The following is a 17,034-nucleotide window of genomic DNA, read 5'->3' on the forward strand; positions in this document are numbered from 1 at the left end:
TTTTGAGACAGAGTCTTACTCTGTCGGCTGGAATAATGTGGCACGATCTCGGCTCACTACAACCTCTGCCTCCTGGGTTCAAGCGATTCACCTGCCTCAGGCTCCCGAATAACTGGGACTACAGGCATGTGCCATCATACCCTGCTAATTTTTGTATTTTTAGTAGAGACAGGGTTTCACCATGTTGGCCAGGCTGGTCTCGAACTCCTGACCTCAAGTGATCCTCCTGCCTCGCTCTTCCAAAGTGCTGGGATTACAAGCGTGAGCCACAGCAATAGGCCCATGTTTTGTTGTTGTTGTTGTTCTTGAGATGGAGTCTCGCTCTGTTGCCCAGGCTGGAGTGCGGTGGTGTGATCTCAGCTCACTGCAGCCTCCACCTCCCAGGTTCAAGTGGTTCTCCTGCTACAGCCTCCTGAGTAGCTGGGATTACAGGCACCTGCCACCACACCCAGCTAATTTTTGTATTTTTAGTAGAGACAGGGTTTCACCATGTTGGCCAGGCTGGTCTCAAATGCCTAACCTCACCCCAGCCTCCCAAAGTGCTGGGATTACAGGTGTGTGCCACCGCGCCCAGCCTCCCTTCATGGTTTGCTCCCTGGAAGCTCCCCACCTTCCTCTTCATATCTTTCAATTCCCGCTCCAAGGTCCCCATTTCCACTCCCACTCAGTCCCTACATGTTCAAGAAAGGCTCTGCTATTATTTATACCTCCTTATGTTTTAGCTCGGCATGAATAATTTGCCTCTTAGTCATTATCAAGGAACAGAAAAATAAAATAAGTTATGCACTCTAGAATTCTCTAGCAAGTGAGAGAAATATGGGCCAGGGGGCTTTTCTAGAACCCCAGGATTCACTCCGATGAGGCAGCCTGCGGTCCTTCACCCCCACTATGTTGCCCCCCAAGCAAACACGAGATAGATGTCCAGAGGCAGTTCCCCTAACAACTGCGAGAGTCTGAGAATGACCTTCCACTGAGAAACCCTGGGACACCCACGCCCTAGGACATACTCAGGGGAAGGTTTTTGGTAGGACATGAAGATGTGTCTCCGTCCTGAAGGCTTTCTGCTCCAGCCTTGTGATGTGGATATGCCTTTTTGTGTGTTTTATATAAAGCACTATTTAGTGTTAATATCCTACCTGCCCATATGTGAAAAAGCATGGATGTCAAGGCTGTGCCCGCATGCAGAAGAGGCGGGCGTTCATGTAGGAGGCAGGCTGTGGAGCTGGGGACGGCTTCTGGGAGGTGGGAAACTCAGCCGCAGGCCTTCAGCGCCATCTTGCCTGTGCGAGGGCAGGAACTGAGGTTCAACTTCTGGCCTTTCTCTGGTGTTGAATAATGAAAGTAATTTACCATACAGAGAGTTTTACAGGTCTCACAGTATGTTTTCTTAATTTATCTGATTTAATTATCTCCTTGAGAAAGGCCCCTGGTTGCCCATTAGAATCACCTGGGCAGCTCTAAAAACCACAGATGCCTACACCCAACATTGTAATTCCTTCTCCAACTGCCAGTAATTCTGATGCTTAGTGTGGGTTGAGAGCCAATGAGGTAAATGGCAATTTTCTCCATTTTTCTGAGAAGCAAATAGATGCTTTGAGAAGTTAAGCACCTGGTGAGGACAGAGTTGAAAACTCACTTGAGGCGTCTCCCTACAATGCCATTGAACTTTCCTTCTTTTCTTTCTTTTTTTTTTTTTTTGAGATGGAGTTTCGCTCTAGTTGCCCAGGCTGGAGTGCAATGGTGCGATCTCAACTCACCGCAACCTCCGCCTCCCTGGTTCAAGCGATTCTCCTGCCTCAGCCTCCCGAGTAGCTGGATTTACAGGCATGTGCCACCATGCCCGGCTAATTTTGTATTTTTAGTAGAGATGGGGTTTCTCCATGTTGGTCAGGGTGGTCTCGAACTCCCGACCTTAGGTGATCCGCCTGCCTCGGCCTCCCAAAGTGGTGGAATTACAGGTATGAGCCACTGCACCCGGCCACCATTGCACTTTCTACCAGACCAAAGGGATGGGAAAGAATGTGGTATTGGAAGAAACACAGTGACAGCCTGACTTTCCAGAGAGATAACATAAAGAAACTGATCTGAAAATTAAGATTTAGGGAAATGTAGAGAAGCATTTAGAATGGAGCAATCTCAGCTGGGCACGGTGGCTCGCATCTGTAATCTCTTTGGGAGGCCAAGGCGGGAGGAATCTGAGACCAGCCTGGGCAACATAGCAAGACCCTATTTCTAAAACAAAAATAATAATACAAAAATTAGCCAGATGTGGTGGTGTGTGCCTGTAGTCCCAGCTACTCGAGAGGCTGAGATGGGGACATCACTTTAGCCTGGGAGGTCAATGTTTCAGTGAGCCATGATCACATCACTGCACTCTAGCCTTGGTGATGGAGCAAGAACCTATAGGAAAAAAAAAAATCTGTAAGCAGGATCTTCTCTAAGAAACACAAGGACTTTGGATCCATTCCAATCACACAGATTATCCCCTAATAGATAGTACAGACACCTCTAAAAGTCCCATACCTTTCCTGAGGCACTGGGGCAGAAGCAGGGAGGCAGTTGCTGAGGTCCTGGGCTCAACTCCTGATACTACTTAGCGTGAGTGACTTAGCATGTCCAGCCTCAACTTCCTGATTTAGATAAAATGAGAGGATATTATAAACAATAATAATACCATGCATGTATCCACCCAGGGAATGCTTATGGGGGGGCCCGCTATGTGCCATGTGCTCTTTCAGGCCTGGGGAACAGCAGGGAGTGAGACAGAGTCCCTTCCCTCATGGAGCTCACATTCTATTAGGGAAGACAGGTACTAAAGACCATAAAGCCAAGAGCAAAAGTAAGGCAGAGGGGCAGAACAGGAAGATAGGCAGGATGGAGATAAAACTTGAGAGATGTCTTAGATTTCATTGAGAAAGGGAGGAAGCAAACCATGCATGCATCTGGGAGAAGAGAATTCTAGGCAGAGAGAACAGCAACTACTAAATCCCAGAGATGGTCGGCCTGGTGCAGTGGCTCGTGCCTGTAATCCCAGCCCTTTGGGAGGCCAAGGCAGAGAAATCACTTGAGGCCAGGAGTTCAAGACCAGCCTAGGCAGCAAAGTGAAGGCCCATCTCTATTTTTTTTTTTTTTTTTCCTGAGACAGGGTCTTGCTCTGTCACCCAGGCTGGAGTGCAGTGGTGTGATCACAGCTCACTTCAGCCTTGACCTCCTGAGTTCAGGAGATCCTTCTACCTTAGCCTCCTGAGTAGCTGGGACTACAGATGCCCACCACCATGCCCTGCTAATTTTTGTGTTTTTTCTAGAAACAGTGTTTTGCCATGTTGCTGAGGCTGGTCTCGAACTCCTGGGCTCAAGCAATCCACCCAACTTGGCCTCCCAAAGTGCCAGGATTACAGGCGTAAGCCACTGCACCCAGCCCCCATCTCTATTTAAATACAGAAAAAGAAAACCTACAGGTGGAAGAGAATTGTTATTTTCTTTTTCTAACAAATAATTATCAATTCCTGTTACATGCCAGGCTCTCTCATAGGCACTATGTATTCAAAAATAAATGCAAAAGGGACCTTCATTTGTCAACAGACAATTAAATACATTCCAACAATTGCTGTATTGGCGATAAGTTCAAGGTACTCCGGAGGTGACTGGAGGACCATAACAGTAGATGTGATGGTGGAAAATTTGGTACTGTTACAGAATGGCTTGTTATTATTCTGTTGCAGTTTGGGTAATTATAGTGAGCCTTACTAATATTTCTGAGGTGGCTGTTGCAGGAAGGCACTCGCTGGATACAACAGAGAAAATAAAATAATACTTTCCTCTCATTTTGCAAAAGAATGGTCCACCCCAGAGCTCAAGGGCTGTACCCAACTCATGGTCCCACGCCCTCGGCCCAGAGCTCTGGAAATCTCCGGAAGAAATGTGGAAGGAATGTGAACACCCTTTCCCCCGACGGCCATCCTGGCTCTTGCTCACTCTGTCTGCTGCCCCTTCATGCCCACAGATTGTCACAAGTCCTGCTTGACCTGCTCATCGTCTGGGACCTGCACCGCCTGTCAGAAAGGCCTGAGGATGAACCCTCATGGGAGCTGCCAGGCCAACAAGAAATGTGCCCCCTCTGAGTACTGGGATGAGGATGCTCCCGGGTGCAAGCCCTGCCACACTAAGTGCCTCCACTGCACGGGGCCGGCGGAGGACCAGTGTCAAACATGCCCCAGGGTCAGCCTTCTTCTCAGTGAGTTACTTCTCCTCCGAGGAGGGCTTTGTGTTTCCCTCCCTCTGGGAAACTGCCTTGCACACTGCCTTGTCCTGTAGATACTGGCTTCCTTCTTTTTGATTTTTTGCTTTGTGTTTGGGAAATGTTCCAACCTACAGAAAAGATGCAAGAGTAAGAACCGTACAAAGAACAGCACACGGATGTGCATCATCCAGTTCGCAAATTGCTCATCTTCTACCCCATTTGCTTTATCATTTGTTTGCGGGCTCTCTCCCCTTCTCGCTCGTTCTCTCTCTCTCACTCTTTCAATGTATACATGTACATCATTCCCAATATATATTTTTCGAAGCCATTTATCATGGCCCCTTTCCCATAAATACTTCCTCAGATTAGTGATAGTTTCTTACATAACCGCAGGGTAGTTATCAACTCTAATAAATTGTACCTTCATACGATACTTTACTATACTATCCACATTAAAATTTTCTTTTCTTTTTTTTTTTTTTTTTGAGACGGAGTCTTGCTCATCACCCAGGCTGGAGTGCAGTGGCGTGATCTCGGCTCACTGCAAGCTCTGCCTCCCGGGTTCACGCCATTCTCCTGTCTCAGCCTCCCGAGTAGCTGGGACTACAGGCACCACATTAAAATTTTCTCAGTGCCCCTTTAGGATTCGGTCTAGAGTCCATTGTTTCATTTAGCTTCCATGTCCCTTTTTGTTTGTTTGTTTGTTGTTTGTTGGGAAGGAGTCTCACTCTGTTGTTCAGAGGGGAGTGCAGTGGCATGATCTCGGCTCACTGCAACCTCTGACTCCTGGGTTCAAGCAATTCTCATGCCTCAGTCTCCTGAGTAGCTGGGATCACAAGTGGGCACCACCGTGCCTGGCTAATTTTTTTTTTTTTTTGGTATTTTTGGTAGAGATGGGGCTTCACCATTTTGGCCAGACTGGTCTTGAACTCCTGGCCTCAAGCAGTCTGTGCTCCTCAGCCTCCCAAAGTGCTGGGATTACAGTTGTGAGCCACCACGCCCAGCCACATTTTTGTTTGTTTGTTTTTGTTTTTTGTTTTAAGATACAAGGTGGCCAGGTGCAGTACCCAGGCTGCTGGAGTACAGTGGCATGATCATGGCTCATTGCAGCCTTGAACTCCTGGGCTCAAGAGATCCTCCTGCACTTTGGGAGGCTGAGGCGGGCAGATCACGAGGTCAGGAGATCAAGACCATTCTGGGTAACACAGTGAAACCCCGTCTCTACCAAAAAAAAAAATACAAAAAAATTAGCTAGGCGTGGTAGTCCCAGCCACTTGGGAGGCTGAGGCAGGAGAATGGTGTGAACCTGGGAGGCAGAGCTTGCAGTGAGCCAAGATTGCACCACTGCACTCAGCCTAGGCAACAGAGCAAGACTCCATCTCAAAAAAAAAAAAAAAAAAAAAGAGATCCTCCTGCCTCAGTCTCCCAAGTAGGTGGGATGGGATCACAGACATGAGCCACCATGTCTGGTCCTTCCATGTCATGTCCAGTTAATTTTTTTTTTTTTTTTTTTTTTAGAGACAAGGGTCTCACTGTGTTCCCCAAGCTGGTCTTGAATTCCCATGCTCTAGCTATTCTCCTGCCTCAACCTCCCAAAGTGCTGGGATTACAGGCATGAACCACTATGCCAGGCCCTTCCATGTCCCTTTAGCCTCCTTTAATCTGAAATGTTTCCACAGACTTTCTTTTTCTTTTACAGTATCAATGCTTTAGAAAAATACAGTCTTGGCCAGATGTGGTGGCTCACACCTGTAATCCCAGCACTTTGGGAGGCCGAGGCAGGCAGATCATGAGGTCAGGAGTTCAAGACCAGCCTGACCAACATGGTGAAACCCTGTCTCTACTAAAAATACAAAATTTAGCTGGGCGTGGTGGTGGGCACCTGTAGTACCAGCTACTCAGGAGGCTAAGGCAGGAGAATCGCTTGAACCCGGGAGGCAGAGGTTGCAGTGAGCCGAGATCACGCCACTACACTCCAGCCTGGGTGACAAAGCAAGACTCCATCTCAAAAAAAAAAGAAAAGAAAAGAGAAAAGAAAAATACAGTCTTCATTTTTCCTTTTGGGTGAGTGTGAAGTTGTCCATGATGAGTTGCAGTGTGCGTGCTCGGCCAGCATACTTTAGAAGTGATGTATCCTCCAAGAGTCACATTTGGAGGAACGTGATCTCCACCTGCCTCTCCTCGGTGATATTAATGTTGATCACCTGGCCAAGATGTTCAGTTTCTCTACTGCATAATTACTATTTATTCCCTTGTAACTAATAGCCTGTGGAGTTACACTTCAAGAACATGTAGATATTCACCTCCTCGTCAAAATTTTCCCTCCATTTAGCATGGTTGATTAAGAAATCTTGAGGAAAATGTGGCACAGGTCAACGTTGGCCACATCCCACAGATCCAGTTTGAAGGTTATTGCTAACATGAAGCAATACCCTCAGGTTTCCAGGGATACTGTGACTAGGCTTAAAACAAGCATAGGAGAAAGAAAATGAAACAAAACTTAACTAAAAAAGAAGCCATAGGAGACAGAAGGGAGACATTAATATGGTGAAGACCAGGAAGTATGAGCACTTTTCTCCCCAACCAGGAGAGTAGACCTGAGAAGCGTGAAACTCCAAATAGACGTGTGTGGTGGGCTGGGCGCAGTGGCTCACGCCTGTAATCCCAGCACTTTGGGAGGTCAAGGCAGGAGGATTGCTTGAGTCCAGGAGTTCAAGGCCAGTCTAGGCAACATAGTGAGACTTCATCTCTACAAGAAATGGAAAAATAAAAATAAAAATTTTAAATTTTAAAAGTTTAAACATTAATGAAAGAAAAATGTTTTAAAGACACGTGCGGCAAGTTTTTCCTCTTCATATTGGGGGAGGACACCATCCCCTTGCTAAGACACAGGGAGGCCTATTCTCAATACCATTCCTGATCACTTCACAATAGAAAACACTCAGAGAGACCAGTCTTCTCTATCCATCTACCTTAGCTCCTGGCCCACAAATCTCTGTGACTCTCCTTCCCGACAGTTGCTACTTCATAAAAGCATTCCCTCCAGCCACGTCTTCCACGTAATCCCATGGGAAGATTCCCAGAACCTTCTTTTCTACTTACCTCCAATCTAGAGTGCCACCAGTAATCATCTCAGATGCCTTCATACAGAGAAGACACCTTGCCTCCACAAAGTGGTCTTCCCTTCATCCGAGGCTGCAGATTAGACTAGAGCTGAGGCTTCAGCGCTGGTGTAGGACACAGAGGTGTAGTCCCCATGGGGGTGGGTGCAGATTTGCTTAGCCTGGTCTCCTCACATTCTCTCCACCCTGTCCCATACCACCACACCACCAAGGTCAGGCTATTTATAAATTAGATACTTTTTTTGGACGTTGTGCTAGACTGAATAATGGCCCCCCTGTACATGTCACATCCTAATCCCCAGATCCTGTAAATGTATTACTGTACTTGGTAAAAGGGACTTTGGTGCTGTGATTTAATTAAGGATCTCAGCATAGAGAGATTATCCTGCATTATCCACGTAGACCCAATGCCATCCCCCAGTCTGATAAGAGAGATGCCGGGGGATCAGAGTCAGTAGTAGAAGGTGATGTGATCAGAAGCAGAGGGACAGAGAGAAGCTATGGCACTGCTGCCTTTGAAGATGGAGGAAGGGGCCATGAGCCAAGGCATGCAGGTGAACTTTAGCAGGTGGAAAAGGAAAGGAAACAGATTCCCTCCTAGAGCCTCTAAAAGGAACAGAGCCCTGTGGATCTATTTTGGACTTCTGACCTCCAGAACGGTAAGATAATAAATTGTTGTTTCAAGCTCCCAAGTTGGGGATACTTGGTAAGAACCGCAGTAAGAGACTAATACAGAGATGTTTTTTCTTTCGGAAGCTAGGGCTTCCCCCTAGTTAACCAGATACGTGAGCTGGACTATGAGTCATTGCCAACATCCACAGTCGCCGGACTGTAGTTTCTGTTCTACCCACCACGGCTAATCCACTGAGAGATTTGGGTGGGACACAGATGAGATTTGGATCTCTGATGAGATGAGATGGGATCACTGATGAGATATGGGTGGGACACAGAGCAAAACCATATCACTGACTTCTGTTTTCCTTGTATTCCTCATGGCCTTAGGGCAATTCTGTTTCTTGGACACTCATCTTAGTTCCCAAACATATCCATCAGCTCACAGGGACATTGTCCCATTCTTCCTGCAGTCCTCTCCTCTCTCCTACCATGGTACACAGGAGGGAGAACACAGGGGAGACATGTGTCATGCTCAATGTCCAAACAGACATTTTTCCTCCCATGACAGACACAACCTGTGTGAAGGACTGCCCAGAGGGCTATTATGCTGATGAGGACAGCCACCAGTGTGCCCGCTGCCACAGCTCTTGCAGGACATGTGAAGGGAGACACAGCAGGCAGTGCCACTCCTGCCGACCAGGCTGGTTCCAGCTGGGAAAAGAGTGCCTGCTCCAGTGCAGGGAAGGGTAAGTGCTCAATACATTCCTCCCCCCGCCCCCGCCCATGTAATTCCACAGTCACACCAGATATCAACCCATTTTACAAATGAGGAAACTAAGATTCAGAACACTTATAAAACCAGGTTGAAGTCTCAGTGCTAGTAAGGAGCAAAGATGAACCAATTCACAACAACAGAAGAGAAACAGGAGAGGTTGTTTCTCTTGTGATCCAGTGAGTTATCACAAAGGGTCAGATTGTCAAGCCAGACTCACCTGAGCAATTGATCTTTCTCAGTGACAGTCCTCACTGATGATTCAAAGCATATTGGCAGCTGGGCACTGTGGTTCATGTCTGTAATCCCAACTACATGGGAGGTTGAGGCTGGAGGATCACTTAAGGCAAGGAGTTTAAACCAGCCTAGGCAACACAGTGAGACCCCGTCTGTAAACTATTAAGATTAGCTGGGCGTGGCGCCATGAGGCTGTAGTCCCAGCTTCTATGGAAGCTGAGGCTGGGCATGATCACTTGAGCCCAGGAGTTGGAGGCTGCAGTAAGCTGTGATTGCCCCATGGCACTCCAGCCTCAGTGACAGAGCAAGACCTTATTTCTAAAAATTAAAACAATTTGGCAAAGGGTCTCAGCAATCACAAGGCAGAAGCAAAGCATCCTTTCCTCAGAGAAGCCCAAGACCATTAATGGAGGTTCTATTTCTTCGGCTTCAGGACTTGTTCTGATTCAGATTTAAAATTCAGGGTCTCACGTTCTCCCAACTTGCTTATGTGAGGAGAGCAGTGCATGCGGAACATTGATTTACAAAGGAAATAGCTCCATTAACATCTCCATTTATTCCCCATTAATTCCCCAGCCTGTCATGTCCCCCATAAATCCACAAATTACAGGTCTTGTTATCATAAACAACCTAGACACACACTTGATATATCCCCCTAAAAGCATTTCACGGATAAGGACTCTATTATTTTTCTGCCAGGAAGAACTGTTAGTGTTATCCAAAGGTCTGATTGCCAGGATATCCTTTTTTCCCCCTGGGGGAAAAACTCTTTACTGGGGATCCCCAGTAAAGAGTAAAAGATTGATGATAGGCCTGTTGCTGACTCTTTCTACCCAATCAATAACCTAGAGCACTGGGAGTTTCCAGACCCAAATCAAGGGCTGCAACCTTAGACCTTCCTCAAATGCTTTCACCCAAATTGACACGTCTCTTCAGTCCTATAGCAGTTACTGCTTGTTTCGTTCATTTTAGTGCTATATGCTGCCTTGCATTTTGATTTATCTCATTCATTCACTTATTTATTTAACATGTCTCATGACGAGCACTTTTTATATATAAATAAGATGAGTAAGAGAAAGACTGACCGTGTTAGTTTGTTTTCACGCGGCTGATAAAGACATACCCAAGACTGGGCAATTTACAAACGGAAGAGGTTTAATTGGACTTACAGTTCCACGTGGATGGGGAGGCCTCACAATCATGGCGGAAGGCAAGTAGGAGCAAGTCACATCTTACGTGGACAGCGGCAGGCAAAGAGAGAGAATGAGAGCCAGGTGAAACCGGTTTCTCCTTATCAAACCATCAGATCTCGTAAGACTTATTCACAACCACAAGAACAGCATGGGAGAAACCGCCCCCACAATCCAACCATCTCCCACTGGGTCCCTCCCACAACACGTGGGAATTATGGGAGTACAATTCAAGATGAGATTTGGGCACAGAGCCAAACCGTATCACTGACTTTAAGAGTTTATTCTTACTTTTATATGCCTCTTCCCAAGAAAATCATAAACTCATGGAAGAAAAACACCTCTTATGTCTTACATTTGCTTCTACAACACTCAGCACAGAGCCACACATTAGCAGCTCTTGAAAAACACCAGCCAGGCCAGGCATGGTGGCTCACGCCTATAATCCCAGCACGTTGGGAGGCCAAGGTGGGCAGATCACAAGGTTAGGAGTTCAAGACCAGCCTTGCCAACAGGGTGAAACCCCATCTCTACGAAAAATACAAAAACTAGCTAGGCATGGTGGCATGTGCCTGTAATCCCAGCTACTTGGGTGGCTGAGGCAGGAGAATTGCTTGAACCCAGGAGGAGGAGGTTGCAGTGAGCCAAGATCATACCACTGCACTCAAGCCTGGGTGACAGAGCAAGACTCTGTCTCAGAAAGAAAAACACCAGCCGTATAGATTAAGGAAGAAAGGGCCCTGCCAGACAAGAACAGAGATGGATGGACAGGCGTGGTGGCTCATGCCTGTAATTCTAGCACTTTCAGAGGATGAGGCGGGCACATCACTTGAGGCCAGGAGTTCAAGACCAGCCATGCCAACATGATGAGACCCTGTCTCTACTAACAATACAAAAATTAGCAGAGTGTGTTGGCAGGCGCCTGTGATCCCAGCTACTCGGGAATCTGAGGCATGAGAATTGCTTGAACCTGGAGGCAAAGGTTTCAGTGAGCCAAGATGGCACCACTGCACTCCAGCCTGGGCAAGAGAAAAAGACTCTGTCAAAAAAAAAAAAAAAGGGGGGGGGGATGAAGCTACCTGGCTTGGCCCTTCTGCATCACCCTACTAAGTGTCTGAAAAGATCTGGATCCCATCTTCCTCAAATCAAGTCAGTAAATACTCTCAAGCACAAAAAGGGTGCTTAATCATCCTGTGATCTAGGTAGAATGCAGACCATGGAATTAAGAAGACAGTTGTTCCACGGTGTCTGAAGTTCCCCAGGGCTGGTGGGGGGAGGCACAGGTTGCCATAGATCCCTTTAATAAAGAAGAAATTGAATATTCATGAGGTATAAGAGGAGAACTCTTCCTTTAGTAAAATCAGTGTTCCACATGCTTGGCATAAGCCTCGTATGTTAAATCACTGCCTTGGAAAAGTAGATATATACTTCTCTGCACCCTATCCCAACCCACATAATTATTTTGGTGTTTAACTCAGAGAAGTTTCTTTAAAGCCTAGGTTACTGCTTGTGCTTACGCTCTTCAAGGCTGGGAGACTGAAGCAAGCAGTGGTGGTGTACTCTTTTAATCTGGTCCAATAAACTCTTTGTTGTCTCTTTTAGCATTACTCCTTGATAATTTAAAAAACCTACTTAAAATTGATACGCTTTCTTTCCCACAGTTCCTACTGATGATTTTCATCTTTATAACAATCTACAATAAAACCATTAAGTAAAAAAAACTTTTGTATGCTGCTTAAGAGTTACAAGGTATTTCCACTCACAATGTATCTTTACATTATGATTTGATTCTACAACAATCTCATGAGGTTGCTATTAGTCTCTCCATTTTACAGATGAAGAAACTGAGGCTCAGAGGGGTTAAGTGACTTGCCCACAGTCATGGAGCTACTAATACATGGTGGAGCCAGGAGTGAAAATTCGATCTTCTGACTCTAATCCTGTGTATTCCCTCTGCTCTGTGTAGATTTCACTTTTCCCTGATGGTTTCTTTTCTTGAGTCTTATGTGGGCTTTGTCAGCCATTCAGCTCATCATCGCTTTGTCTCTCAGATACCTCAGTCTTACAGATTGACAGATAGTAGTCATTGTTCTTTACATAACTGCAGAAAGTGAAGCAGGTCTCCAGTTACCACAAGCTGGGCCACTGAGGTTCCAGTGTGCTCCCTCAGATCAGTGATGGGTGGCTAAATAGAGCAAGGCTCAGCATAACCTAGGCATGGTGTGAGTTCTCAGCAAGTTCATGGAGCTGACTCAGTCTACAAAAAAAGCCTATTGGGACCTGTAGTGTTGCACCAGAGAAAACAAAAATGAACCTTTAGGTTTCTAGGATAGGTTTAGTGGTGCTGATGTCTAGAGATACAGAGATGAATCAGATGACCTTTAGAAGCTCATCCTTAGCAAGAATTTTGTTACCCTCTTATGTCTTGCTTGCAAACCTTTGTTTCCCTTCAATTAATGAACTATTTTGTTAAGCGTTTAACAGTTAAGCTCAAATCATATTGTCCCACTTCACTAACTGACTTTAAGCAAGTTGTCTAAATTCTCTAAGCCTCAATGTTTGCTTCTGTAAAATAAGGATAATAATACCTAAATCATAAGATTTGCTATGAGGATATATCATGCAATTTATGATTATCACTAATGTACATTCATTATTTATAAAGTACCCATCATGTTCCCCACCCCTTTCTCAGTAATCACATGTTTAATTGTAGGTACTAACATTAGCCCCATCTTATAGAAACCTGAGGCACAGAGATGTTGAGTGACTGGCCCAAGGTCACACAGCTTGTAAGTGGTATGACTGGGATTTAAAACTGTAGTCTTGTTCCTGAGGGCATGTGGTAACTTCCACACTCTCGGGTCTCATTTGCAGGTTCAACAGGTGAAATAATGTTTATGAAGTCCCTGGAATACTATCAGGCATATTAGTAGAAACTTAATGAATAGTGGTTATAGTTACTATATTTAACCTCCAAAAATCTTTCCAAACAAGGTTATATCTGTTATGTAAATGTCAGTATCACACTTGTCACCTCCTATTTCAAAATCTGTTTTTTAATTGACAAATTAGAAGAATAATTCAGAGGTACATTTATTTTATTTATGTTATCTTTTATTTTATTTTATTTATGACAGTCTTATTCTGTCACCCAGACTAGAGTGCAGTGGTGTGCTCTCAGCTCACTCACCTGGGTTCAAACGATTCTCATGCGTCAGCCACCCAAGTAGCTGGGACTACACACCACATCTGGCTATTTTTGTTTGTTCGTTTGTATTTTTAGTAGAGATGAGGTTTCACCATGTTGATTGACCAGGCTGGTCTCAAACTCCTGGCCTCAAGCCGTCCTCTCATCTTGGCCTCCCAAAGTGCTGGGAGTACATGTGTGAGCCACTGTGCCTGGCCAACTGGATCTCTTTTTTGAGACAGAGTCTCACATTATCGCCTAGGCTGGAGTGCAGTGGCATGATCTCAGCTCACTGCAACTTCCGCCTCCCAGCTTCAAACAATTCTCCTGCATCAGCCTCCCAAGTAGCTGGGATTACAGGCACATGCTACCAAGTATGGATAATTTTTGTATTTTTAGTAGAGACAGGGTTTCAGGCTGGTCTCGAACTTCTGACCTCAAGTCATCTAACCATGTTGGCCTCCCAAAGTGCTATAATTACAGGTGTGAGCCACTGCCCCCGGCCTGGATGGATCTTTTAAATGTACCTCTGAATGGCCAGGCCAACATAGTGAGACACCCATCTCTATTAAAAAAAAAAAAAAAAAGAGAGAGATCTTTCCATTCTCTGATATCAGCCATCAACCACAACTTAAAGCATGAATTTGGGCCGGGCGCAGTGGCTCACGCCTGTAATCCCAGCACTGTGGGAGGCCGAGGCGGGCGGATCACGAGGTCAGGAGATCGAGACCATCCTGGCTAACACGGTGAAACCCCGTCTCTAATAAAAAATACAAAAAACTAGCCGGGCATGGTGGCGGGCGCCTGTCGTCCCAGCTGCTCGGGAGGCTGAGGCAGGAGAATGGCGTGAACCCGGGAGGCGGAGCTTGCAGTGAGCCGAGATCGTGCCACTGCACTCCAGCCTGGGCGACACAGCGAGACTCCGTCTCAAAAAAAAAAGAAAAAAAAGCATGAATTTGGAGAGGTGCATGGTAGAAAAAGGCAATGGTAGCTAGCAACGATGGAGGTGCTACTAGGTGTGATAAGCACTAGGTCTTTTCATATATGTTAGTTACCCAGTTTAATTTTCACAAATAATAGGGGAGGGATTGGCCCAATTTACCGGTAAGAACATTGGGAATCATTGGATTCATTAGTGTTGTTAGCAATGAATCTAATGAGTAAGGTAAAGAGACTGAAGTCACCCAGCTTGTAAATGAAACCTGACTACCACGTTTTTCCACTGCACCCAATTTAGGAGCAAAGCTTAGTATTCCATCTTTTCTTCTCCCTCGGTTTCAGGTATTACGCAGACAACTCCACCGGCCGGTGTGAGAGGTGCCACAGGATCTGCAAGGGGTGCCAGGGCCCACGGCTCACAGACTGCCTGTCTTGCGATAGATTTTTCTTTCTGCTCCGCTCCAAAGGAGAGTGTCATCGCTCCTGCCCAGACCATTACTATGTAGAGCAAAGCACACAGACCTGTGAGAGATGCCATCCGACTTGTGATCAATGCAAAGGTGAGAGTCTGTCATTTTGCATGTGTACGTAGAAAAATGAAAAGGTTTTCTTCCTTCTTTGCCTCTTTCTCTCTTCTCACCACCTGGGAGGTTCCTCTTGCTTCCCCAGCCTGTGTGTGATCCTGTCCAGCATCAGTGCCCTCTGTTCGCTCTTAACTTCTGCCTCTTCCCTCTAACCTGGGCTGCTCCTGCCCATCCCCCATCCTTCAAGGCCCAGAGACAGGCATCATCTACTTGAGGAAGCACTGTTCGTCCACTCATCATTTTCCTGTTCTACCTGATGAATCTGTCCGGGGTGGGGGGGGGGGTTGTTTATTTTCATTACTTTCACTATTCCCTGAGACTTCTGCCTCAAACTCTCCCAAGTTCCATACCTCTTTTACAGAAACTTGGTTGTCTGTCCAAGAGATCCTTAAGGCTCACCATCTACCCACGAGCCCAGGCTGATACTTTGAAGTTCTCCTCGACTCTTCTCCTTCCCTTGTCACCTGCCCAACCCACCCACCTCCAACAAAGCTAAACTTCAAGATCTGTTGATTCTCTTTCCCAAATAGTTATCTAATGAGATCTTTTTCCACTCTCACTACCCTCATCTTCCATTGTCAGTATCTAGTATCACACCTTTTGAAGCAGCCAGCAGGTCACCCCAGCTCTGAATCTTGCCCCCACACCAGGTCATCTGGTATACTAATGCCAGAGTGAGTGCCCTAAAATTCAAATTTCTCATTTTTCTCTATACCTTGCCATAAATATGTGATCACCATGAATGCTTCCCAATATTTAAGAAAGAAGGTACTTCTATATTTTAATTGTTAAAACTTTCTAGAAAAATATTATTAGCTGGTAGGATACATACCTGTGCTTTTCAAAATTATCTTGGCTATGCTTAGTTCTTTTCTATAAATATGTAATCAATCAAGTTTCATTTTTTAAAAGCTTTCATTTTTTAAAAGTATTTGGATATTGAGTGGCATTGCATTGAATTTATTTTGGAGAAAACCCCATCTTTACAATCCTGAGTTATCATATTTATGAATGTGGTATATCTCTCCATTCTATGCATTTACTATTACACTTCAGTAAAGTTTTAATAAGTGTTTGTTTGTTTGTTTGTTTGTTTTTTGGGATGGAGTATCACTCTGTCACCCAGGCTGGAGTGCAGTGGCATGATCTCAGCTCACTGCAACCTCCGCCTCCCAGGATCAAGTGATTCTCCTGCCTCAGCCTCCTGAGTAGCTGGGATTACAGATGCACACCACCATGGCCCGCTGATTTTTGTATTTTTAGTAGGGACGGGGTTTCACTATGTTGGTCAGGCTGGTCTCGAATTCCTGACCTCATGATCCGCCCGCCTTGACCTCCCAAAGTGCTGGGATTACAGGTGTGAGCCACTGCACCCGGCCAATAAATGTTTTTATATTTAAAAGGTGATTCAGATTTCCCCAGCAGTTCCCTTAACTTATGCCTTAAGGACTCTTCTTCCACATATTCTAGAAGCTAGAACTACCCAGAACCACTCAGCAGCCACCAAATGTGCCAGGTCTTTCATGCCTTTATTGACTCAATGCTCTAGGGAACCCTCGACTTAAAGATTCAGCTTGACATCTTGAACGCCAGTGACGGGGACTGGATTTGCCCTGACAAAAAATGTGGAAATGTAAACTTTGCTAGAAGAACCAGCTGTAATCGATGTGGTCGGGAGAAAACAACTGAGGCCAAGATGATGAAAGCTGGGGGCACTGAAATAGGAAAGACACTTGCAGAAAAGAGCCGAGGCCTATTTAGTGCTAATGACTGGCAATGTAAAACTTGCAGCAATGTGAATTGGGCCAGAAGATCAGAGTGTAATATGTGTAATACTCCAAAGTATGCTAAATTAGAAGAAAGAACAGGATATGGTGGTGGTTTTAATGAAAGAGAAAATGTTGAATATATAGAAAGAGAAGAATCTGATGGTGAATATGATGAGTTTGGACGTAAAAAGAAGAAATACAGAGGGAAAGCAGTTGGTCCGGCATCTATATTAAAGGAAGTTGAAGATAAAGAATCAGAGGGAGAAGAAGAGGATGAGGATGAAGATCTTTCTAAATACAAATTAGATGAGGATGAGGATGAAGATGATGCTGATCTCTCAAAATATAATCTTGATGCCAGTGAAGAAAAAGATGT

The 17,034-nt window shown here is 45.4% G+C and overlaps 1 protein-coding gene across 3 annotated transcripts in view; it reads left to right on the plus strand.

Moving 5' to 3' along the window:
• PCSK5 (proprotein convertase subtilisin/kexin type 5) overlaps nucleotides 1–17,034 on the plus strand; it is a 483,293-nt gene that overhangs the window by 441,795 nt on the left and 24,464 nt on the right. For all 3 annotated transcript variants that reach the window (XM_017892728.1, XM_017892730.1, XM_017892729.1), the window contains 3 exons: nucleotides 4,004–4,234; nucleotides 8,546–8,723; nucleotides 14,648–14,865. In XM_017892728.1, the coding sequence (XP_017748217.1) occupies nucleotides 4,004–4,234; nucleotides 8,546–8,723; nucleotides 14,648–14,865 (627 nt within the window). The remainder of the gene's footprint in view (nucleotides 1–4,003; nucleotides 4,235–8,545; nucleotides 8,724–14,647; nucleotides 14,866–17,034) is intronic.

This window comes from Rhinopithecus bieti, unplaced genomic scaffold (assembly GCF_001698545.2).
Source record: "Rhinopithecus bieti isolate Rb0 unplaced genomic scaffold, ASM169854v2 scaffold_19708, whole genome shotgun sequence".
In the NCBI taxonomy this organism is placed as follows: domain Eukaryota; kingdom Metazoa; phylum Chordata; class Mammalia; order Primates; family Cercopithecidae; genus Rhinopithecus; species Rhinopithecus bieti.